Genomic DNA, 25,452 nt, shown 5'->3' with positions numbered 1-25,452 from the left:
TGGCCACCCTGGTGCAGTAATTGGCCGCAACCTCCCATGATTAGTCCTATCGAACCCCGGCCCTCAGTCACCAGCGGCTGCGGGACAACTGACCACGGCGGCGGTCAGACCTGTGACGCAGCAGGGGCTGCTTAGAATTCCTGGCTCCGCTGAACAGGCCGCCATTGGAAACTGACCCTGGCAACGTTTAACACTAGAACCCTAGCTGGTGAAGCTAGTTTAGCAGTGCTGTTGGAGGAACTAGAGGGTATGAAATTGGATGTCATAGGACTTAATGCGGTTAGGAGGCCGACTGAGACATATACTGTACTGAAGGATGGGCATGTACTGTGTTATCGACGTTTATAGCGGAGAGGCGAGAACTAGGAGTAGGTTTATTTGTCAATAAGTATATAGTGGGTAATATAGATGAATTCTATAGTATTATTGAGAGGGTGGCAGGCCTCGTAATTAGGCTTACCAAGCGGTATAAACTGAAGGTTGTACAGGCCTATGCACCTCCATGTAGTTATGATGACCAGCAGTTCAAAGCTTCTACCAAGATGTAGAATCGGCAATGCGAAAAGTAAAGACGCAGCATACAGTACTAATGGGCGACTTCAATGCCAAGGGAGGGAAAAAGCCGGCAGGAGACCAGGCAGTACGTGACTATGGCACTGGTTCCAGGAATAGCAGGGGGGAATTACTAGGTGAGTTTACAGAGCGCAGTAACTTAGGAATCATGAATGCCTTCTTCAGCGAACGGAGGAACCGGAAATGGACATGGAAAAGTCCTAACGTGGAAACTAAAAATGAAATTGACTTCATAATGTGTTCAACCCCCGCCATTATGTAAAATGTAGAGGTAATCGGGAAAGTGCGATGTAGTGACCACAGGATGCTGAGGTAACGAATTAGTCTAAATCTGAAGAAGGAATGCAACAGATTAGTAAAAAAGAAACCCATCAACGAATGAGCGGTGAGGGGGAGGGCAGAAGAGTTCAGTATCTCGCTACAGAATAGATATTCAGCTCTAACCGAGGATGGCGACATTACCCTAGAAGCAATGAACAATAATTTCAGAGATACCATTACTGAGTGCTATGTAGAGGTAGGCGGTAGGATAGTTAGAGGGGATACCGGTAAGCTGTCTAAGGAGAAGAAAGATCGGATTAAGAAACGGCAGAATATGAAAGCTTCCAATCCAACCGACCAGATAGAATTGGCAGAGATATCAAAGCTAATCAATAATCGCAAAGTGGCCGATTTAAGGAAGTATAACATGGGGAAAATTGAGCATGCTGTAAAGAACGGGGGAAGCCTTAAGGTGATGAAGAAGAAATTGGGCATAAGCAGAAATCAGATGTATGCGCTGAGAGATAAGGCGGGCAAAGTCATCACGAATATGGACAAGATAGCCAAAATAGCCGAGGAGTTCTATACTGATCTCTACAGTAGCCAAAGTGGTCAGGACCGCAATGAGATTGGCGGTAGGGAGAGACAGTCAGACGTTCCACCAGTGACGAAGGATGAGGTTAAGAAAGCAATAGAAACTATGAAAAGGAGGAAAACAGCTGGAGAGGATCAGGTAACTATAGATTTGATGAAGGACGGGGGGGATATCGTACTAGAAAAACGGGCAACCTTGTATACGCAGTACCTGGTGACATCGACGGTACCGGAATCATGGAAGAACGCATGCATTATCCTCATTCATAAGAAAGGGGATTCTAAGGACCTTAAAAATTACAGATCAACCAGCTTACTGTCTGTTACATATAAGGTATTTACTAAGGTAATTGCTAATAGAATGAGGACAACCTTAGACTGTAATCAAGCAAAGGATCAAGCAGGGTTTCGGAAACGGTACTCTACTATCAATCATATCCATACCATCAACCAGGTGACAGACAAATGTTCGAATATAACCAGCCCTTATACATAGCATTCATTGATTACGAAAAAGCATTTGATTCAGTGGAAACCTCGGCGGTTATGCAGGCATTGCGAAATCAGGGGGTAGACGAGCCGTACGTGAAAGTGCTGGAAGATATATATAGTGGCTGCACAGCAACCATAGTTGTGCATAAAGAAAGTAACAAAATTAACATACAGAAAGGTGTTAGGCAAGGAGACACAATCTCCCCAGTACTGTTCACAGCTTGCATAGAGGAAGTATTCAGAGACATGGAATGGGAGCAGTTAGGGGTAAGGGTCGATGGAGAATATCTCTGTAATCTGCGATTTGCTGATGACATTGCCTTGCTAAGTAACTCAGGAGATGAAGTGCATAATAATGATTGGTGACCTAGAGAGAAAAATTAGAAAGGTAGGCTTGAAAATCAATATGCAGAAGACTAAGGTAATGTTCAACAGCCTCGGGAAGGAACAGAAGTTTACGTTAGGTAGCGAAGCACTTGAAGTAGTAGGCGAATACGTCTACTTAGGACAGGTAGTAACCGCAGATCCGGACCATGAAAAGGAAATAACAAGAATAAAATTGGGATGGAGCGAATTGGGCAAGCACTCGCAGATTATCACTAGCAGCTTACCGGTATCGCTCAAGAGGAAAGTATACAACAGTTGCATCTTACCTGTACTCACCTATGGGGCAGAAACGTGGAGGTTAACGAAGAGGGTTCTACTTAAGTTGAGGACAACGCAGAGGGCTATGGAACGGATAATGGTAGGGGTAACGTTAAGAGGTAGGAAGCGTGCAGAGTGGGTCAGAGAAATAGCTCAAGTTACATTGTGGTGGCGAAGGGGCTTGCGAAACTCGATGAAGTCGTGAGCTCTGCTGTGTGGGGCCACCCAAGATAGACAGGTCACGGCAGAGAGTTCTGACAAAATGTGATTCATTGGAGAAGGTAATGGCAACCCACTTCAGTATTTCCTGCCAAGAAAACCCTATGGCCAGTCACAATACCATTAATGATATGGCGCCGGAAGATGAGCCCCCCAGGTTGAAAGGCGTCCCACATGTTACTGGGGATGAACAAAGGGCGATTCCTAGTAGCTCCACGACGAATGAAGCGGCTGGGCTAAAGCCAAAAGGACGCTCAGTTGTGGATGTGTCGGGAAGCGACCGGAAAGTCCGATGTTGCAAGGAGATATATCACGTAGCAACATGGAATGTAAGATCTATGATGCAAGGTAAACTGGATGTCGTCAAGCGAGAAATGGACAGATTGAACATGGATATTTTGGGTATCAGCGAGCTCAAGTGGACCGGAATGGGAGAATTTAACTCCGGCGACCATTATGTCTTTTATAGTGAGCCCGAATTCAAGAGAAGGAATGGGGTCGCTCTTATAGTCACAGAAGAATGGGCAAAGCAGTGCTAGGGTACAACCCCAAAAACGACCGAATGATTTCACTTCTGATCCAAGGTCACCCTTTCAACATAACAGTTATCCAGGTCTATGCATCAACCACTACTGCTGAAGAAGCTGACGTTGAGAGATTTTATGCCGACCTGCAATGCCTTTTAGACCGCACTTCATCATCAGACATCGTTTTTCTCATAGGAGACTGGAATGCTAAGGTCGGGAGTCAAGAAATATCTGGAATTACAGGCAGGTTCGGTCTTGGTGAGCCAAATGAAGCTGGGCAGAGGCTAGTAGAGTTCTGTCAAGAAAATAACTTGACCATAGCGAATACTCATTTTCAACAGCACAAGAGGCGCCTGTACACATGGACTTTACCGGACGGTCTGTACAGGAATCAGATTGATTATATTCTTTGCCGGCAGAGATGGAGAAGCGCTATACAAGCAGTAAAAACAAGGCCTGGGGCCGACTGGGGCACCGATCATCAGCTTCTTGTTGCCAAAATTAAGCTTCGATTGAGGAAAACGAAGAAAACTAGAAGGCCTTTCAGGTATTATCTGGATCAAATTCCTTCAGAATATGCTGTGGAAGAGAGGAATCGATTTCAAGAATTAGATCTAAAACACAGAGAGCCTGAAGAGATGTGGACTGATGTTCGTGATATACAATAAGTTGCTACTAAGGTAATTCCAAAGCAAAAGAAATGCAAGAAAGCAAATTGATTATCTGAAGAGGCTTTGCAAATAGCTGAAGAAAGGAGGATGGAAAAAGTTATGGGGGAAAAAGAAATATACAAGGTTCTCAATGCGGATTTTCAGAAAATAGCAAGAAGAGATAAGAATGCCTTCTTGAACATACAGTGCCAAGCAGTTGAGGACAACAGCCAATTAAGGAACACAATAGCTCTGTATAAGACAATCAAAGATATCAAAGGAAGCTTCTGTGCTAAGCTGGGCGTGATAAAGGACAAACGAGGCAAGGACCTCACTGAAGCCTCAGAGATAAAGAAGAGGTGGCAGGAATACACAGAAGAACTGTACAAGAGGGACCCGGATGTGCAAACCCAACATTAGACGGTTGTGATTACTGATCTCGAGCCGGGCATCCTGAAGAGTGAAGTTGAATGGGCCTTAGCCAGCCTTACTAAGAACAAAGCTAGCGGAATTGATGGTATTCCAGCTGAGTTGCTTCAAAACCTCAACCACGACGCTGTTAACATTCTGCATACATTATGTCAGAAGATTTGGACAACCCTGCAGTGGCCACAGGATTGGAGGAGGTCAGTTTACATCCCCATTCCAAAGAAAGGCAGTGCCAAAGATTGTTCCAACTACCGCACGATCGCGCTTATTTCCCATGCTAGCAAGGTGATGTTGAAAATCTTCCAAGGTAGGCTGCAGCAGTATGTGGATCGGGAGCTTCCGGACCTGCAAGCTGGGTTTCGCAAGGACAGGGGAACTAGAGACCAAATTGCCAACCTTCGCTGGATTATGGAAAAAGCAAGAGAGTTCCAGAAACCCATCTACTTCTGCTTTATTGATTATGCGAAAGCGTTTGACTGCGTAGATCACAGCAGATTGTGGCAAGCTCTCCAAGAGATGGGAGTTCCAATTCACCTCATCTGTCTCCTCAGGAACCTGTATGCAGGGCAAGAGGCCACAGTCAGAACTGGGCATGGTCTTACTGATTGGTTTCCGATTGAGAAAGGAGTGAGGCAAGGCTGCATAATTCGCCCTGCCTATTTAACCTATATGCAGAGTGCATCATGAGGAAGGCCGGTCTGGACGAGTCTTCAGCTGGAGTGAAGATTGCTGGAAATCGTATCAACAACCGTAGATATGCGAATGATACCACTTTAATGGCAGAAAGTGAAGTGGAACTCAAGAGACTTCTGATGCTCGTACAAGAAGAGAGTGAGAAGTTCGGGCTTAAACTGAACATTAAAAAGACAAAGATCATGGCGCCTTGCCCTATCAAGTCCTGGAGCATCAAGGGACAAGAAGTTGAAGCTGTGACAGATTTTCTCTTCTGGGGCTCCAAGATTACCCCGGAAGGAGACTGCAGTCATGAAATTAGGAGACGCCTGCTTCTGGGAAAGAGAGTCATGGTTAGTCTTGACCACCTAGTATAGAGCAGAGACATTAGTCTGTCAACCAAGACCCGCATAACTCGTGCTATGGTCTTTCCAGTTGTGATGTATGGATGCGAGATTTGGACTGTGAAGAAGGCTGACCGCCGAAGAATTGACGCGTTTGAATTGTGGTGCTGGCGGAGACTCTTGAGAGTTCCTTGGACTGCCAAAGATCAAATCAGTCGATATTGTCGACCATAAACCCTAACTGCTCATTGGAGGGTCAAATTTAAAGTTAAAGCTCAGATACTTTGGTCATCTGATGAGAAGAGAGGAGCCGCTGGAGAAAGATTTGATGTTGGGAGAGGTTGAGGGTCACCGGAGAAGGGGTAGGCAGCGAACGCGATGGTTAGATGGCATCCTCGAGGTGCTGCAGATGAAGTTATGTGATGTTAGGAAGATAGTGAGAGACCGGAAAGCGTGGCGTGACATGGCCTATAGGGTCACGAAGAGTCGGACACGACTGAACTGAACTGAGTAGAAATCAAGAAGAAGAAATGGGCATGGGCAGGACATGTAGTGCGAAGAGAGGATAACCGATGTTCGCTTAGGGTAACAAACTGGATTCCAAAGGAAGGAAAGCGTTGCACGGGGCGGCAGAAAGTTAGGAGGGCGGATGAGGTTAAGAAGTTCGCAGAGGTCAAGTGAATGCAGCTAGCAGAGAACCGGGTTAATTGTAGAAATATGGGAGAGGCCTTCGCTCTGCAGTGGGTATAGTCAGGCTGACGACGATGATGATGATGATGTGGTAAAAAGCATCATAATGTAGATAAATGTAGAATTGACATTTGGTACTGAATATATTTATTGGGCGTTTGTCACACTCAGTGTAGTTTTAACTGAGCTATGGTGGCTTTTTACAGTGCGAGCTCCCCTGCGCACATTGAGCGAGTTTGGGGAGATGCCTTAATCTACCCTTGAGATTACAATACGTGTTTGCCAGTGTTGAGACAGTGTGCCCACCACGTGACGTCATGCATACCACGTGATCACAACATCATAAAAGGGTAAGAATAATAAATAAAAATAATAAAATGTGATATTGTGTCAACAGATGGCGCCACCGATCAATTTGCATACATGCTGACTATTCAGGGGTGGGAGGCTGTCCTATTCAGCTCCGGACTCTAGGGGATGTTTTTGTCTTTACTACTGAGCTCTGGCGGAGGCTAGCTGTTCAATTTTATACTTTTGGAGTCTTTATTACGGAGCTATGGCGGAGACTAGGTGTCCAGGTTTACACTTTTGGAGGCTACTTACCTAAATTAAATTTGAGAACGTTCACCATCATCTATAATTGCGGACATAGAATGAGATGGTGTAAAAAAAATTGCCGACGATCCGGCGCTTCGGCAACCGGAGAACACCGTCGCCGCCACGCACAGCCACGCAGAAGGGGGAGGGGGGGAGGGGTAAACGCAGCGGGCGGTGGCAGGAGTGCGCACAGCAATCGGAGAACACGCGCGGTCACCGCCACGGAGGAAGAAGGGGGTGGGGGGGATGAGCTGGGAGGCCGAAAAAGATGCGAAACGCATGAGCGGGCGCCAAATTGCTGCGCTCTAAAACATTTTAAGTCAAGTTTTGTAACACCCAGCACAAGGATGGATGTTCAGTCTCGAGAAGCTTCGATCTTATCAGCTAGTGTATCAAAACACATTGGCTTGTGTGCATCAATATCTAAGTAATTGTTGCTATTCTGACCACATGTTTTACTATATCATCGTGAATATCAGGTCAGACTAGAGAGAAAACGGGGAAACCTCAGGCGTAAGTTATTCGTCCAAAATAACACTATCTCACTTACGCACTTGCACTACTCGCCAATTCGCCCTGTTCCAAAAGATGAGGATCAAATCCAAGGCTGCCGTTTTCGCATCCTTTCTGATTTCGCGAATTGCAGAAAGTGCTTCACCTTCTTGAAAACGAATACTTCCGAGGAGGCATCCCATAAGTCGCAGGAAAGCAGAGAGCACTGTACAAGGGAGTTATTTTGGAGGTAATAGTGTGTAAACGTAGACAAATAAAGCACATCCTTGTGAAAGGAACGCTTCTAAACTTTTTCTATCACCTCGCACGTCCTGCACCGCTTTGACTTCAGTGACTGTTCGCTTCCTATATCGTGACATTCCTAATGTTGCAATGTGACGTAACGTTACAGAGATAGAGGGTTGGTAAGAGCCAGGCGGCAGCTGTCGGGGTGACGCTGCCTGCTGACCACCATACCAACAAGCGTTTTTCCCTCTCTGCTCCACTTTAAATATTCCGCATCTCGGTCTTCTGGTCTGCAACGTGTCTTTATTCCCAGGCGAAGCCTTCTTAGCAAGTCAGACGTTATCACGAGAATAGCAATGCTTCAGTCGGGCAACGTGCGTGACTTCAGTTTTTGAAGAGGCTGTCAGCATGAACAGATTCCTAGACTTTGACGCGCAGAAAGGAGCTGGATAGAGAATCTTTACTGACCACCCGCGTGTTTGCAGAGCCCAGCATTAAATCCGATGAATGTACTTTTTTTTTCTATTGAACACGGTTTAAAATATTATATTCTGCGGTGCAGAAAACGTTTAAGTAATTAAGGAATAGAGTCCTCCCTCTTTCCTCCTGATTATTCGTTCAGCGCATAGTCTTCTTCCCTCTACGCAGCCCTGTAGTCTAGGCTAGCCAGTCTGGGGGGAGGGGGGTTTAGCGTTTTTGCGTAAAAAAGTGTCAGGGATATCCAGTTAATTCTCTCATTACATGTGCGGCGGACGTCGATGTACTCACATCGATATGACCACGCCCAACGCATGCGCGTCATGGTGCTTGATGTACTCTTAAATGTTAAATTCGAGACTTTCCAGAAGCTAGTAGGTGAGAAGATTGCTCGTTTTTACATCTACTAATTTCATTCAGACAATGCGGCGAGGACAAAACATTGTGTCTTGTCAAAAGGTGCTTTTGCATACGGTGCACGTGCTGCCACCGATATAGCACAAATATTGGTCATAAATTCACATGTTTATGTCCACTTATAGTGAAAGATACACCTTTACCAACACTTCCAAAAATGGCGCAGCTAGAATCGCTGTCGTTCGCTCCATGCTAGGAACGGTGGGAGGCGATTCGACGTACCATCTTTGCTAAAGGTAACCAGACCCTATAATGGTCAGACATACAGCATAGCGCTTCTACCACCCATGAAGCTCTAGAATTTTGTAGGTGGAACCATTTTGCTTTCCTGCTTAGGCTTTCTTATCTTTAAAAAAGCCGTTAGAACTCTACAGTACACGAGTGAGAAGCAACCATGCGGTCTTGTTACATCTGACAAGGAAGGTACGCCAACAAACGTGTGCATTCGTTTGGTGCATTTCTCATCCGGCTCACTAAATAGCCTTGTAATCTAGTGAGCAAGCCATCACTAGCATAATAAGAGCCACCTGCGACTCTGCGCCGACCTTTTAAACGGAGCGATGAGCAATGGGGACCGAGCGCCCTAACTCCGTACAATCCAGCTGCAGATCACCTGTCTATAACCAAAAAGAACGTACTTTGTTAGTCTTTCTTCACCGGCAGATACGTGATACGGTGGCTTGACTGGGAGTTCCATCATTATATACATGTATATTCTCCACCCAGGACCACGCACTTCTGCTGCTGATGCACAAGCTGGCGCAGACTATCACTCTAGTCCTCTTCATTATTTTTCTGGAAGAGCACTGACTTGAAAAATCACTTCCTCGCCGCCTGAGAAGTTTTCTCGAGTAATGTACTTTCTAGGCCTATGGAGAAGAGGGGTTGAGGAGCTGCGCACCATTTCTGTTGGAGAATAAATGTTTATTCCTTCTCCTCTTGGGAAGGAAGAGAAAAAAGCTGTTTCATGGGAGGTCGTGTGGGAGAATGATGCAATATATCGGAGCTTAGAAGGCGGTGTGCGCCACCATCACCTGGGATGATGCATTGTGCCCTTCCTGCCATAATTCCGGATGGAATTGTCAGTATCTGGCAATAAATAAATAAATAAATAAATAAATAAATAAATAAATAAATAAATAAATAAATAAATAAATAAATAAATAAATAAATAAATAAATAAATAAATAAATAAATAAATAAATAAAAGATTTTCTCGAGTGAGCAGCAACCTTCGTCATGTACAGGTTGCTGTAAAAAGTGGTGGGCATAGTAACGTGTTCCACTATTTGTTCGGCAGTTGTCCACCAGTCAGAAAGCGTTGAAACCCCTGCTCTTATCCCAATTTCCGGTACACCAGCCTGAGACGGTAGAAGGCCTGGTCGTCCAGACTCGTTTAAGTGACCTAAAATATTGTGCATCATTTAACGACATTCGTATAGGCTTGAAAATCATCGCTATATACACCGCCAATATTGGTCGGAATGAATCTTCTTTGAATGGGGGCCCTTCAACTACAGAAAGGAGGTCACTGGGAATGCTTCCAATCTCCCAAATGATGCTCCCATCGTTGGCATGATTCTCCAGCTGTATTCCGAGGTGTTATTTTTCGTGGGAGTTTTTATATTCCACTAAAAGTAGATAGATGTGCGTTGATATTGACATCTGTCTCGTGTGTCTTTGCAAATTTATGGTACTAATAGCTTTATGAACACCCCTCGTAAAATGTTAAGTTTAAAAGTTTTCTAACTCTGCCTAACAGTGACTACAATAGCAAATATTTGTCAAAACTATTTGCTGCCCTACAAAGCGTTGACTAGGTCGATGCGCCTTCTGTGACGAAGACATGTCCGCCACAATGCTCGACTAAAGCTCCACAACAGTACACGGAGCAGAAGCAATGACATACCGATATGTGTACTATGCCGCGGGCAAAGACATGCAGCGCTTTTGGGGGACAACCGAGGGATGGGGCTGGCCGACTACGACACGGTCAACACTCTTCCCACGACTAGTCCAGCTCACCGCTTGCTCTTTCGGGCGAAGGTTCAAAACCTTGCGGATTCAAGCTTAGCGCCAGCCTCCGGTACACGTCAGCAGCCGCTGCGCGCACTCAGTATACTGATGCAGCAGAAGAAATGGAACACAGAGTACAAAATCGAGCACACAGCCGAAAGACTAGCGGCCGCGCTCATGGCCTGCGCTTTTCGATTGGGTCAATTTGGATTTGCTTGCTTAGTGCTATAGCAGAGAATGGACGGGGGAAAAAGTACGGGCATACCCATGCTACCTAACGGAGGTGAAAAACGTTTTGGCGGATATATGCTTTGAAAAAGACTGATTGGATCCATCCCGTTTGAGCACTGTTTCTGCAATGTTTGCTATTCATGAAAAAGCGCAACTGCAGGCTGTTGTTTTGCAGCCTTAAAGAAACACTGATCCCAGAAAATAATTTGTTCCGGATCGTCCGATGTACTTACATTTAGGCACAAAGTTTACTTAATCGTGGTGACCTCTGCTTGGCTCTTTGACATGCCGACCCAAGCTGCTTACACTGGCATGCAAGACCGAACTAAATGCTGATCCTAAATATATGAAAACAAAGTTGAAGGCATAATCCCTGTCTTATCGACTTCGTAGACTACCATTAAACACCCCTAACATTTTACACCCCCCCCCGGTCCCACCGACATCGCCTTCGAGTTACCCCAGCCTGTCCTACCTACCGTGAACTGTGCACAAACCTGGCATCGCCTTTTACATTCCCAGTTGCTACACAATCCTTCCACCTTCCTTACGACGCCGCCGTCTTCGTTTGCCTGGTCGCCCTCGCACAAGTCAGGTCATCAACTGCTCAAGGCGGAACAATCTCGTTCCCACCTTGGCAATTAAAAGAAATTGTCCATTAAAATGTGACTGTAATGGTCTCGACGCTGAGAGTTTCGCGTCGTGTCCATTTGACAATGCATATACAGCAAAATAACATAACAATATAAGGCGAGAAAAGGGACCTTCTGATAGCTATATTTTAGGCACATGTTTCCTTCGTCTCTATCGCCTAAACTGCACAGCCTTTAGTGTGCTGCCCTCCTATGCACTTATACAGCTTTGCATTTCAGTATATATTTAAAATGAGTTCTACAACTTCTTGAAATTACCGGAGTGTTACGCCACTGTCAGACTGAACAACGAAAAAATAAAAGAAAAACCTGAAGTGCCTTAGTTAACGACTACCCCGCATGGGTCTAGAAACACACGGCACGCAGAAAGCAAAATCATTGCAGGAAAGGGAGCGGAGGCAAGTGAGCAATGCGCTGACTGACTGTCCTCCCCTCCCAAGCAAACACGAACAGGTTAAGGAGAAGAAATGCTATATTACTCCTTCTACAAACATGCGTAAAAGCGTTCGTACAGACATCGGTGAGGCGAGGTCCTCACTGCTTGCGAGGGTCGGTCGCTTTGGCCTCGTACGGGGGCGGCGGGAACGGCGGCGGATACATGCGGCTCACGTCGGCGAGCGTCACTTCCTCCAGAAGGTAGGGCACCGCGTTGCCGCTAATCGTCCGCAGCTGTAGGTGCGCGCACATGGACACCGGGACGGGCTCACCGGCGAGTGTCACGCATCGCCGCTGTAGCGAGGCCCGGCGGGCGAGTGGCGCGGCTTCCGGCTCCCGGCCGGCTGTGGCAGGAAACAGGCACAACGAGACTAGAAGGAGCAGCGCAGCGCCCAGCAGGCACAGTCCCCACCAGTGCAGCCCCGACGCGAGCAGAGCCATTCCCGCGACGAACACTAGGGCGACCACGGCGAAGCAGAGCGCGGCGGACGCCGTATGCGCCGACCTGTTGGATCGCTCTTCGCGAGGGTTGATCGGCCGCTGCTCCGTCGGACCGCTTATATCCAACGGTGCGGCGATGTAGCCGGAGGAGGGGACGACCATCTTTTCCCGTTCCTCGCCGGGCGCACAACACGCGCGGCTTCACTCAGCTGCTCGGCGAGCATACACAGCCCGTGTTTTTCTTTGCCGTTAGTCAGGGACGGGGAATGCAGCAACCTGCTGCTCTGGAACTGCTATGTATCCCTGGAGTCCTACGGCGCGTCAAGGTGACAAGGGGCGTAGCGGGCGATGGAGGGCCGCGTCAGGCCGACACACATGTAGACTCGCGACAGATGCGCCGGACGCGATCGAGGTGACGACCGTGTGTTTTCGGCAAGCTATGCAGCTGCTGCAGGCAAAGAGGGGAAAGGGACATCGAGAGAGCCAAAAAAGAAGCGCTTCAACTTCCTGTCATACGACCTGTATAGCATAGCGTCGCACGTGGGGCCTCAATAAAAATAAACAAGCGCAGTCGACAACCTTATTGCCGTTCAGGAGATACCGAGTGGAGGTGAATTCCGTAGAGGCAAAGACCTTCCCTAGAGGTGCACCCCACTGTAATCATCCGTATCGCCCAGAACGGGCGGTCGCTTCGTTATGACCACGGCACCGTCTCTGCTGTTGTAGAGCACGGCCCTCGAGTCGCTGCGGACGCTATGCGCCTCTTCAAACGTCTTCTCCGATGGTGCCGGATAGGGTGGAATCTCAATGGCCATGAGGGAGTCCCCCGGAGGCTGACAAGGCTCGTCCGCCGACGCACTGAGCGACGGCCGCCGCGGATGGCCTCCGTAGCAGGTGCGGCCCATCCACACGATGCTGAAGAGCAGGGCCACGGTGAGAGCAGTGCCGATGATGAAGAGGCCCACGGTGATGTCAGCGAGAATGATGCAGAAGATGCCGGCCACGCACAGGACCACGAGGAAGGCCCCGATAGCATACAGGGCGCTGCGCTTCATGGACCCCAGTGTTGAACCCTCCGACGGGAGCTCTCGGATGTCATCCTCTATCCCCCTTGTCTTCGAGATTGGCTTGCTTGCTGGCCTGCGAATTCAGTGCAACATTGAAAACAATGTACGCTTCAGCATCGGCCGGAAACCCCCCTTATAGATTAATAATAGTTCGATCAAGTTTGACACAATAAAACAAATGCTAGAGTATGCCGGGGTTGTACTCGTACAAATAGCGCCTTGAAAAAAAAAAAAAAGAAAAAGGGAACTTTTCCTTTAAAGTGCAATGACCTGCAAACTAGTATAATTAGAAATAAATTCCAGCGCACCTATATTAAGCTTTGCAAGCGTTGTGAGCCAATAAGCTACCCTTTTGAAGTTTCAACGTCCCAGAGTGGCAGCACCTTTACGCCATGGGGCGTAGTGGCATTTTCGCTCGAAGAGGCTGGTATACGAGCTCTTCGGTGATCACAGCCTTTCATTAAACGTCCTGCTTTTCAGTAAGTTAGGTTACCCCTTGATTACAAAACGTTTCAGTTTCTCCGATATAATTTGCAGCAGAATGGTATATGATGGCTGTGTATAAAAATAAATCGGGTTATAATTGTTTCCTGGGCCAAGGGCTCGGGACGATAGGTTTTAGTTCAGGGTGGCCAACCAGGGCATCCTCTACGTTTTATGTAAATGAGCTTGCGTTGCACTGGCGCGCACTTACAAATGCAGAAGTGATTGCGTACTAACAGCCAAAGAGCAAACAGGGTTGAGAAGATATATCTAATTCCATACGTATTTTTTGATGCGCCGTTTAACTCATCGAGGTTTTGACACCGGCCAAGATTCGCTTATTGGGGGAGATTCTTTTGTCCTTCTCTTCTCCCAGTCCATCCGACAGGGTGCTTGTTAGGACATCTGAGGCCAATTGGATCCTGGCAGGAATCCAACTACAGTTACCGCTGCTCTCACGACTGGCGTTAAGTGCGAGCTGTTGCACGTACAGAAGAAGGGCGAAAATATCGTCTGCACCATGACTTTGCACTTTTGACAGCGTGTGTACCGCACTCGAGCCGCAAAAAACCGCCAATGTTTGATAGCGGCAGTTCTAAAGCGATAGCGTTATAAGGCTCCCGTTGATTCAAGAACCCTGCGGCGCCGACGTTGGCGTTGGCGTGATGACAAATCAGGATTTGTCGAAAAGCTTCGACGACGCGTGGAGCGCGACATGTAAAAAGAAAATTGCGCCGAAAAGAAACTTTACAGAGAGTGCAGACGGGCGCCAAAACACCTTGGACACCGAGTCAGACACGCGATCCTTGACCAGCCAGATTGTATTCTTTTTTTTTGTTTTGTTTTTTTGCCATCGCATTTATTATCGTGAGGGAACGTTCCAGTTGCATGAAGTATGTACAAATTACAAAGGAAACAGTATCAAATCAAGACGGTGCATATTATGACGCACCTCAGCAACATTACAGATTACATTTTACCTAGGAACGTTACGAAAAGTGATTTCTTCTGAACCTTGTTTGTTCTTTCAAAACAATTTTTTTTTCTTGCATGCCAAGTTTTTATGCTTCCTGTCGTGACAAAATCATTTCTAGGCAGAAAGCTCCGTTAAAACATTTTTTTTAGTAGAAGCTGCATGCCGCAGTAAAATCTGAACAGAAAAAAAAAAAGTGAAAGGTCTATAAATTAAGACCGATCAGTAACGTAAGCAATATGCAGTGGCAGTGCTGTCACCGGTCGGGGGGGGGGGGGGGGGGGGGGTGTATAATTGAAAGTGCATCAGATAGGAATTGCAGGAAAAAAAAAAAAATGCCCAAAGCAGTTTTCCGATTCCGTGTTTTGTGAATATGACCACGCGATCATGCTTTTCGTAAAAAAAAAAAAAAGGAAAAAAAAAAGCCAATGCATACAGTAACTAATTTCGAGGACGCTTAAGCTGCACCTTACGAATAGACGCGATAATACCTTTAACACCGCCTTTCCAGGCCGCGAATTCTGAAGAAAGAAAAAAAGAATTGTTTAAATTATTTACAATTGTTATTTCTGTAACATCAGTCCACATCCCAGACATACGTTAGCAAGCGATACTCACCAAACCGCGATCAATAGGTGCCCCTCTAACACGCCTGGTACCAATGACCCTTTGATCATGACCTATGAGTTGTGCGCCCTGCCGGCGTAACAAGGTCCTCGGTTCGAGACTCCTTAGACGGCAAGTTTATTTTGAAGAGTTACTTCTATTTCCTGGAAGACCGCCATTAGAGGGGCCTCATAGTTTTGGCTTCGTTTGGAATCTCCGAAAATTCGTGGGATGCTTGAAATTTCCGCGCGAGGTCATATGCTTGTGACGTCATGACCTTTTATGCCAATATGGATTTTTTACTATTGTCGCCGCAGGACTATGGCATCGGCTTTTTGATCAAGCGAGCTATATACGCTGTGACGTGATACTAGACCATATTTTGTAGCCGGAGGGACCCGCACATGCGGGTACCGTGTTGGAGTTCGGCCCACCGTTATGAGCTGTAGCAAAACTTTTCAATGTTATTTTCACCTTTCGCATGGCTCTAATGAAAAAGTCCATTCGTTAGCAGCCGGTGAATACATTTAAGAGCATATAAACAAGTATGCAAGTCAGAGCTGACGTCTTTTTCAAACTTCGCGTTAAATGTGTGCTGCGCTGGCGAATATATACCATGATCCCTGACGTATCTGAAAACGTTAGTCGCTATAGTCACAGACACCAACAAAATTCTTATACCTATCTAGATGTGTAGCTTTGTATACCCGGCGACCGACTAACGTTAACCAAAAATATGCCGAGGCACAATAGGTGGAGGCAACTTCGACCATGCTGTCGACCATTGTATGGGGTAAGAATATTTTGCAATGTATATTCTACTACTCTAGGCTCGGTGAAAACTTGGAAATTGATTATCGTGATTTAACCTTGAAGCCCGATAATGGTTAAATTGATATTGCGCCTTCTCCTTTCTATAAATCGATTTTAATATATTGTAAATCGGTTTATAGGAAATGGAAAAGCGCAGCATCTGTCACACATGCATACAACCGCGGACATTTGAACCGTGCCGTTCAAATGTCCAGGGAGGGAGGTGCTAGTGAAAGAAGAAAAAGAGGGAGAGGTGCAATAGAGGGAGGACTACTGAACTATTTCGACCACCTGGGGATCTTCAACGTTCGCTGCATCGCATTGCGCACAGACACCTTTGCTTTTTGCCTCTACCGAAAGCGGCCGCCGCGATCAGTTCGAACACGGGTACTCTACTTCAACAGCTGAGCGAATCTAAAATATATAGTATCGTATATCACTGGATAGCTACTGGTGAGAGCAACTATAATCTGATAGTTCAGTCAATTCGCGATATTAATTACTGCAATTCTCTGGCGTTCAAATATGGTACAATGTGCAGTACATCGTTGGATAGCTATTGACGAGCTATGCTTAGTCATTGCTTAGTCATTGACAAGCTATGATGAAAAAGAGAGCTTACGCTTGATAAACTAGGTTTGACCATGTTGAACTCCACCACTTTTTCGTTTGCTTGGTCCGCTGAGCAACTAAGGAATCGATAACAAAAGATTCTTTATTAAAGCATTGCGTTTCCGCCAAAACTCCTGCAGGGGCCGAACTGCGAGCGTTCCAAAAACACCTCATTCACCACTTTTGTTTTTTATCTTGATCTGGGCTATACGTTTTTTTTTTTTTTTTTTTCCCGTGTTGAAGAGAAATCGTGCGAAAAAAAAATTCTAGGAGACACTTTGGATCACTAAACTGCGATTAGGCGAAAGCCTCTATGATTATGTCTATCGCTGCGTGTACGCGTGAGCGCTCTTTTCCACAACATGCTTCATGCATTGTTATCAAATAAAAGAGACAACCCTGTAGTCAGAGAAGTGGACATTACTTATGCATGTAACATGTTTGATTGTTCCTTGGTTGTGGAAGGCGAGATCTATGCAGGTGTTCCGCTGGGTTGACACATGTCTTTTGGTATGTAACAGGCCTTTGTGTCACGTTTAAAGATGTGACGCGAGAATGTTAACGGTTCCCCGTCTTCCACCCATCCTACAGGTTCTAGTTCGGGTACATGCTCCTCGCTCAATCCCTTAAATTAGGGCCTCTGCTATCTAACGCCTTCTGCTTAACCCAAACTCGTAAGATACAACATCGTGTGAACCCGGGCATAGATATAAAGCCTCCTTTTCATCCAACCGTAGAACGTGTGCGTGGCCTACTCGAGCTGCAAAGGGGCCCAGTGATGTCTCATCTCGTCCTCCCGCCTGAAAGGCGAAACCAGAGCTATAAGTACCTGCCAAGTCAGTCATCTAATGTTGTCACGACCTATCAGTGTCTGGTCATGTCCCCTGCCAATTACCACCTGCCAGGGGAAAGCTCGTGATGTTTCAAGGCTGCGAGGCCCCAAACGGTGTACAACGATGCTGCCGGGCATTTTTTTTTTGTCGAAAATAAGGGTACGAACACTTACGAGTGTGTGTGTGTTGTGTAAGATATATATATATATATATATATATATATATATATATATATATATATTTGCTTAGCCCTCACATCTGTTAGCGAAAACCTCAAAGTATTTCACCATTCTACTGTCCCACATATTTACTTACTTCTTTTTTTTTTTTATTCTTTCTTTGAGGTTCATCTCCCATCGCAAGTTGCTCGAACTTTACTCGCCGCTGTCAGGTTCTTCTAACCAGCAGTGTCCACCTGGTTTTCTCATCACGCTGGGCGCTCCCATCTTTTAGTGAGAACAAGAAAAATAATTTTCTCACCACCTGCAGCAAACACCTTCCCCCACCTGTTTTCGTCTTCTTTTTTTCTTTTTTTTTTTTTCCTTCCAAGGTTGTTCCGCGGTTGCCTGTATTGTGTCTTGTATTGTATACAGATGACTCGCGGCGGCCGGTGCCTTGGGTTGATGGCCCATTGGGCCTAGCCTGCTCTCCGCACCTGTGTGTGTATGTGAGTGTTGTGCGTGTCCAGCTGACTCACCTGTGTGTGCCCATATTGTTTGTATCACCTCTGGCCAACTCTATAAGAAGACAAACAAGAATCATGTACCATCAGTCTTGAGAAAGGCAGGGCTCCTGCCGAAACGTCGACTACAAATAAACTTGGAAACAGTATGACGCAATTTTTCACTTTTATGTAACCTCTAGCAACCAAGTACGTCTATTTACTTATGCTATATATATATATATATATATGTGTGTGTGTGTGTGTGTGTGTGTGTGTGTGTGTGTGTGTGTGTGTGTGTGTGTGTGTGTGTGTGTGTGTGTGTGTGTGTGTGTGTGTGTGTGTGTGTGTGTGTGTGTGTGTGTGTGTGTGTGTGTGTGTGCTTGCGTGCGTGCGTGCGTGCGTGCGTGCGTGCGTGCGTGCGTGCCGTATGTCCAGCTAAATATTACCGAGGTTTCAAGAAATACGGGGAGCTCTAACCCGTTCAAACCAACTAACAGCTCTTCTGTATCGCCTGTGCTAAATCTGTAGTGCTTTTTTTTTTCGCTGATCGAAGATAGTTAATTAACAAAGTCTAAATAACTATTTTTAATTATTGTCTTGAGAGAAAGTGTCAATGCAAACTATATATACATTCTAGAAAAACGGGTAGCTACGTTGTTTGCATCAAGCTGGAATTTATGTAGAGTGATCGTTTTACGAGCCGAAAACGATATCCGGAGCAATAAAAAAGAAAAAAATTCTGGTAACATCGACGCGTCTCTGACCTCAACATCTGCTTTTCTCTGCAGTGCGCTCTCTGATGAATCTAGGTGTACGCACTTGGCGAATGATTTAAAATAACAACGTGACAACATTTTTGAATGCCGAAAAATAGACCGGCGTAAGTCGTAGTGTGATTGAGACAAAGCAGCTATAGCAGTTTTACAAGGCGATCTATTACTTGTATTGACAGTTTTTCTCTCAAGGGAATAATTAAAAATAGGGAATTAGTCTTCACCAGTTAATTAGGTTTGGTAAACGAACAAATACAGCAGATTAGTCTAGGCAACTCTGAACAGCTCTGAATTGGTTACTTATTTATTTGCTTATTTATTTTATTTATTATAACCTATTCAGGCCTGTGTCTGCTGGCGGCCGAGGTTTGACACATCTCTATATCAGACAGTTAGTTGTTCGTTTCTTCTTTTTCCGTAATAGCTCCCATCAATTATCAGAGCATCCCTGCAAACTAACCTTGTGAACCTTCTTCCAAACTTAGTGGTCTCTTACAATTTTACCGATCGGCCATTATTATTTGGTTTTATGAAAGAAGTTTACGAATCAGTGCATTTTCTGGCAGTTCGCTTCTCTTATGAGTACTTATTCTCTCTTTCAAGAAAAAATTTATACAAAGAATTGATATCTATGTTGTTCTCCGCCTCCCTTATATCGTTCACTCTATTCTAATTGCATGGGACATGATGTGTTAAAAAGGGTGCGTAAAATGCCGATGTCGCCTTCTACTAAAATGTTTTTCTTTAAACTTCATGCCAAAGTTTTGCCTGTTGAAGTGTGGCTTCAGAAAAAAAAATAATTTCGTTCCTTCTGGTAATTGTAGGTTATATGATACACCTGAAACCATCGAGCACTGTTTCATTGCCTGAAAAGATCGAATATTATTTTGGGACGTTCTGCAAAGAACATTGAAGAAATACTTTATTTTGAATTCCCACAGTGTGCGTTACTTGATGCCCACCGAACATGACCACAAACCCTTCGACATGATTTTTCTCCTTGGAAAACACACGTATGTTGGATAGGAATGCTGAGTCTCTCGTTTTCCCTAGTACTCATTTCGGTCAAATGGTGCACCAGCTTAGAGACACTTACGAAGATAGTGACTATCAACCAGACTGGCTGCCATTGCTGATGTGTTGTCTTTCCTTGCCACCGTTTTAGTGAAATTGTGCTAAGTCGTATTCTAGCTGTGTGGTGTTGTGTTCTATGTTTCAATTAGACTTTTCGCCTGCAATCTGATTACTTTGTAAATAATGTATGTAGCTCTATGCTGAATTTAAAGGCATGTAATAAATACCATGCTGAAAAAAAAATAAAACTCGCGACGTGGCCCAGCAGTAAAGCGCTCGGCTGGGGATTCGAGGGATGGAGGTTCGGTTCTCAGATGGATACAATTTTTTTTTTTTTTAATGAGGAGGAGTCCCACACTCTTAAGCGTTGCTAGGCAACGCCGACAGAGCTTGGTGAGGGGCCTGCGCATTTGGTATTGGCTGTGACGTCACGGCATACGCGAAGCTCGACTCTGATCCTCGTAGTGAAGCTTTTCATTTCAAACACCTGGGCCTCTCCTAGTGACGTCACTCGGCGAGTTCGCGCATGCGCAGCTGTGGCTAAAAGTGATCACATGCACGCCAGACCCGGTGTTGACTAGCCTAGCGAAGCTTTTCGCTTCAAAAGCGGAATTCCTAGTCGTCGGTGGGCATTTCGTCTGTCAGGCTGGATAACATATCGCCAATTTCTGAAACAAAGCAATGTCTCGTAACGTAAAGATGTCTCACGTTAGACGTTTGACGAGAAGCGCCACTCGCTGGATATAGGAATGCAGCTTAATGTTGAGAAAACATTTATTTCCAACCCGCGTGCAGCCATTGCGAACCAAGCCTCCTATATTTTTCATGCTCGGTCATATGCTCCGGCGTGGCCGCTTACGATTGTTGTCTAAACGCCTAGCTGCGAAAGCCGCTTTGCGAAGCGCGTCAAAAACTGCGTGTTCGCAGGGGTGAAGAAATTTCCCGCAATTTTCCGCAATGAGCGCTCGCATCGCAAAACTCTCGTTTCATGTGCTCCGCTTTGACGTGCATAGCGATCTGAGTTTGCCATTCTTGTCATACAATGCGCGCGCTTCATTGCGGCAAGGTGTGCTTGAAATTGTGGCCGTAATTGTGTAGACGCGCCTTGCTCATTCGTTCAATTCATAGCAGCGAGCACCTAGTTTTCTTACTCGACGCGAAGTGGCAACTTGACCACTCAGACCACTCACCCACCAACCCACGCAGCCACCCACTCGGCCTGCCTAACGCTGGGTGGGAGAGGCAATCGGAAAGCGCCGCGAGGTGCACTCAGTTATCTTTCGAAGCACGGTACGGCCGCAATGAGCAGCACCGGCACTGGATAGAATTTTTTCTACAGTGCCGCTTGGCATAATTGTTCTCAATTTTAAGGCATGTAGCATGACCGAGTGTTTTAAATGGCTTTCTTAGACTTGAAGCACGTCTGTTTATAAACCTGCACTTGGAATTTCAGCTTCGCTACCTTCTTGCAGAGCGCGTATATCCGCGACTGCAGCAACGTACAAAGCACTTCTTCGCAGTAAGCTCATAATTATGCTCTTCCTGCCGTAGCCAAATGCGCAAAATATTCAAGACAGCGAATCAAACTAATCAGCGGTCGCAGTTCAGAACGCGCGAGCCAGTCTTGCTCAATATTATAACCTGTCAGCTGAGTTGCTGATTATGCAACCAGGAGTTGTTTTTGGCGACGCTTGTTTGTCGAACGAGGCAATCTATCATTAGATTCACTTGCCGTGCAGTCGGCATCTCTGCTCGAGCAGACGTTGTGTATGTGTTAAGAAAGTAATTTCGGCAATAAGAAGAGGCAAAAAATCCCGTATGTACTTGTTTAAAATTGGGCGTTCAATTAAGTAAAACAGGCAAACTGAATGTTGCCGGGTTTTATTGCTGACACAGGGTCGGGAAGTTTCAGAGCGGGTGCCATTTCTCCATAGGAACGCCAGTTGAATCGGTGATGAACTATAGTTCCCCAAACAACGTGCTCCCATTAGCAGCGCACACTTGTGACCGCTATCTCGCCGCAGGGTGGGTGCTCCGTCGTTTCTTCCGCCGTAGCCTTGAACGCAACGGTCGGCGTCCTTTGATCTTGACGCCTATTACCAGGCATGGCTAATACAGGAAGCTATAGTACCGGAGGGTATGACCAGGCGCACGCTGTATTGTGCGCTGAATGCGGCCAGGTCCCACGATCTGCTGTCTTTCTTGCCGTCAGAGCCCATCTAATTGTTTTCGCCCCTTCACATCCGCGGCAACGCCTAACGCGCCCACGTTCACGAATTCCACGTATGATAGCGATGTTATCACGGTGGGCTAGCGCATGTTCATGTGGCATTTGTTTCTGTTTGTTTGTTTTTCGTATTTCTGAAACTTCTTTTTTTTTTTTTTCGGCCTTTTGAAACGTTTCATACCCACATGGAGGGATTGGCCGAGCTGTAGTGGCATATAGGAGAAAATTTCCACGGGAGATTCCTGAAACTGTGCAGTTAACATTGTCGTCTTTACAAAGTTCCATCTGCGCCGCTACTTCGTTAAACTAGGTAAATAGGCCATACAAATACGCCTTGTCGCTAAAGGCAGAGGCCGCAGCCGTGCCAGACAGGCTGCCGAGACCACAGAACAATCAGAAGCCAGGCTAGTCCGCTGCCGAAAAATGTAGCAAGCCCGGAAGCGATCCGAAATCGAAGCCGCAGCAGCGACTGCGGTGGCTGACGCAATCTAAAGAAGGTATCAAAATGAAAACTGATGAAGTAGGTGTTTTTGGAGACGCTTTACAATTTTCCAGAAGAACTTTCATTGGAAACACAATAGTTAATTTTCATATTATTTAATACTGCATTGTATAAAATACTCTGTCTCACTGCATACAATGCATGGTCAACAACAAGGTTGAAGTTTCGCCTATTGTGCCGATATATATTTTTAGCCTTTGACTAACATTCGCTGGTACGCCTGCATCATTCCTTGAGTGCATGTTTCGTCCTAAATGGTAAAGCATAGTTTGGCACAGGATATGAGCCGTCATGCAGTGTCATGGCCGCGACTACTCGAAAATTTCCTCCTTCCTCGGCGGGGGAAAGCGGTGACATGGTGAGGCAGAAAAGGCATACCAAGCAAAGGTGGGTCTATTATGCTGAACGTCCCAGGTCCCGAAACCCAGCACCGTAAATTCTTCAGAAAAAACAAAAACAAAACAAACAGACGTATTGGCAACTGAGCGAATGTACTTTCGTCGAAATATTTTTCTCGATTATATTGTTTTTACTGGCGTAAGCGCTGTTTGAATTTTCCGCGAAAAGCAAACGTTCGTCTCAGAAATTCTTAAATGATGCGTGAAACAAGGTGCAATGACAGATATTATTTTTGGATATTTCTTTCCGCTGTTCTTTTATGTCACCGATAAATGGAACAATGTAAGAATTTGTCCAATTTCTTTTTGGGCCATATAATATAAAAAGAGGCGTTTTCTGAAAATTTCCACATTAACTGCAATAACGCTTTGGTCCAAATAATTTTATTTAGTTTTCATCGATTGCTGTAGTTAATGTTAAAATATTTTAGGCTTATGAAAGCCGTTTCATAATAATATGCTCCGAACTCCGCAGAAAGTGACTTTCTCTTGATGTTCTGGTCTCTATTAGGAATCAAAGTCTTCCTGATAAAAACGCTTCAGATGGCTCATTATACACCTCATCTTAGCTTTTAATCTAGAAGATTTTATGCAAGTAAATTTTGTTTATTTCGGCTATCTGTAGGGTGCTCTAACATGTCCCGAAGTATCAGTACGCAGGCGCACATGCAGCCGCGTTCGATCCCTTAACCTTGTAATCAGTAGCAGGAAAGCCACTGGACCATGACGGTGGGCGGGATAGCAGAACATCAATGACACAGTTGCAAAAGTACGAGTGCCGGACAAAACATTATTGCGAAATGCCCCTCCCATTGGTACCCGAAATGTTCGCGTTCTGCGCTTTGGGAGGGAACGCTTTTCTGCCCATAGTAATAACAAACTGGCGAACGAAACCGAATAGCTCCACTGGACAGTCCTAACTGACTGTTGCGGACTCTAAGCCGGGAAGGATTAAAAGTGTGCACGAGTTAGCCACTTGGGAACAAACTATATTGCTGTTCATTAAAAAAAAAGGAGCCTAAACATTTCCCTTTTATTATGCGAAAGGGAATTTGCGCAATGGAGGAAAACATTAATGCCACAAATATAAGCATTCCTTCTAAGCACGCTAATTAGTCTATGAGAGAGGAAGTGCAATCGAATGCCCGCCACAGTTAATCTCCTCATGGATTAAGCGTTCCTCGCAAGGACGAGGTTTATCGCACTTTTGCTCAGAGTAATGCCGCATGCCCATTGGCGCAGGCACGGTCTCAAGTTTTCTGATCTTAAGGCGCCTGTACCTGGACCTCCAGAATGAGATCACGCCACGACCTCTGGAAAGAATAATTAGTGAACGCACCGCCGAAGCGATGGCTGAATCGGTGCATATATTGGGTGCTTCGTTTTCTAACATTTATCATTTTTTTTTTTTTTTTTAACACAGACAAAAATGTCGGTGCGGTCCGTGCAGGTGGATTTTACTGCAAGGCAAACATTGTCTTCGAGGTAGAGCGCAATGGTTAGATGATTAATATGCTGAAACTGACTAAACCATTTTTTTATTTTTTTGTTTTAAGAAGCGGACTTATAATGCGAAATTGAAAGCCGTCAACATTGAAGGCGCACCCAGTTTTACATTTTCTTAATTGGAAAAGTATTTGGAAATACAGAGTGCCAAAAATGCGCATTTGAAAACTCTTGAGTTGGTTTTACCACATTTCATACATATAAAATGGTATTGCCGTGTGTGGCGTTGCCTCCAGAGTCGCTTTAACTTTGCTCACAGCGTCCGTGTTAGGCATGCATAAGAAATGCAAGCGACGCTATTTTATAGATGTGAAATGCTGGAAAACAAACTCAATAAGACTTCAAGACCCTACGGTCATCACTCTGCGTATCAAGTTACATCGGCGATTAAAAAAAAAAATAATAAAATGTACATTCAGCCTTGTTGTTGACGGCTTTCAATTTATTATTATAATATTGTTCTTTAAAGAAAAAAAAGTAAGGTTGATTTGCTAATTCTAATAAATTAATGGTGTAAGCCCTCAGCTCTATCATGTACACGATATCCGCCTTGTTGAACAACTCACCTGCGTAGACCGCACAGATATCTCATAGTTTTTATAATACGCAGCTGTAAAGGTTAAAAAAACAACCATCTCGTAAAACTTCACCGTCTAGCGCCGCGCTGTGGGCTCCTTCAACGTGTGTCGTCATAAGCCTGGACTTCAGTCTGTCCGAAGCATACCGTACAAAACATTAAGCATCATGAATTTCTTTTCAAGCATTTGACGTAATAAGCGACATATTTTTCTTTTGTGGCCATGCTGTGGTTCCGTTTGTA

General features: G+C 45.4%; 2 protein-coding genes across 3 annotated transcripts in view; both read right to left on the bottom strand.

The window, feature by feature from the left end:
- The window catches only part of LOC146206610 (uncharacterized), a 238,893-nt gene that overhangs the window by 123,846 nt on the left and 89,595 nt on the right, over positions 1–25,452 (bottom strand). Inside the window, exon 2 of one of the 2 annotated variants that reach the window (XM_084591371.1) lies at positions 12,740–13,241. The exons of the other annotated variant lie outside the window; for it this stretch is intronic. Coding sequence (XP_084447497.1) covers positions 12,740–13,156 — 417 coding nt within the window. The 5' untranslated portion in view covers positions 13,157–13,241. Of the gene's footprint in view, positions 1–12,739; positions 13,242–25,452 lie in introns of those variants that run through there. 2 annotated transcript variants of the gene reach the window in all.
- Positions 11,686–12,263, bottom strand: LOC146206611 (uncharacterized). Its single transcript, XM_084591372.1, has one exon. It carries the CDS (start codon positions 12,261–12,263, stop codon positions 11,760–11,762), a length of 504 nt encoding a protein of 167 aa, XP_084447498.1. The 3' UTR covers positions 11,686–11,759.

The sequence above is a fragment of the Amblyomma maculatum genome, chromosome 1, assembly GCF_055883805.1.
Source record: "Amblyomma maculatum isolate TAMU_Amacu chromosome 1, ASM5588380v1, whole genome shotgun sequence".
Taxonomy (NCBI): Eukaryota; Metazoa; Arthropoda; class Arachnida; order Ixodida; family Ixodidae; genus Amblyomma; species Amblyomma maculatum.
Note: the sequence above shows the minus strand (reverse complement) of the source record. Positions and strands in the feature narration are given on the sequence as shown.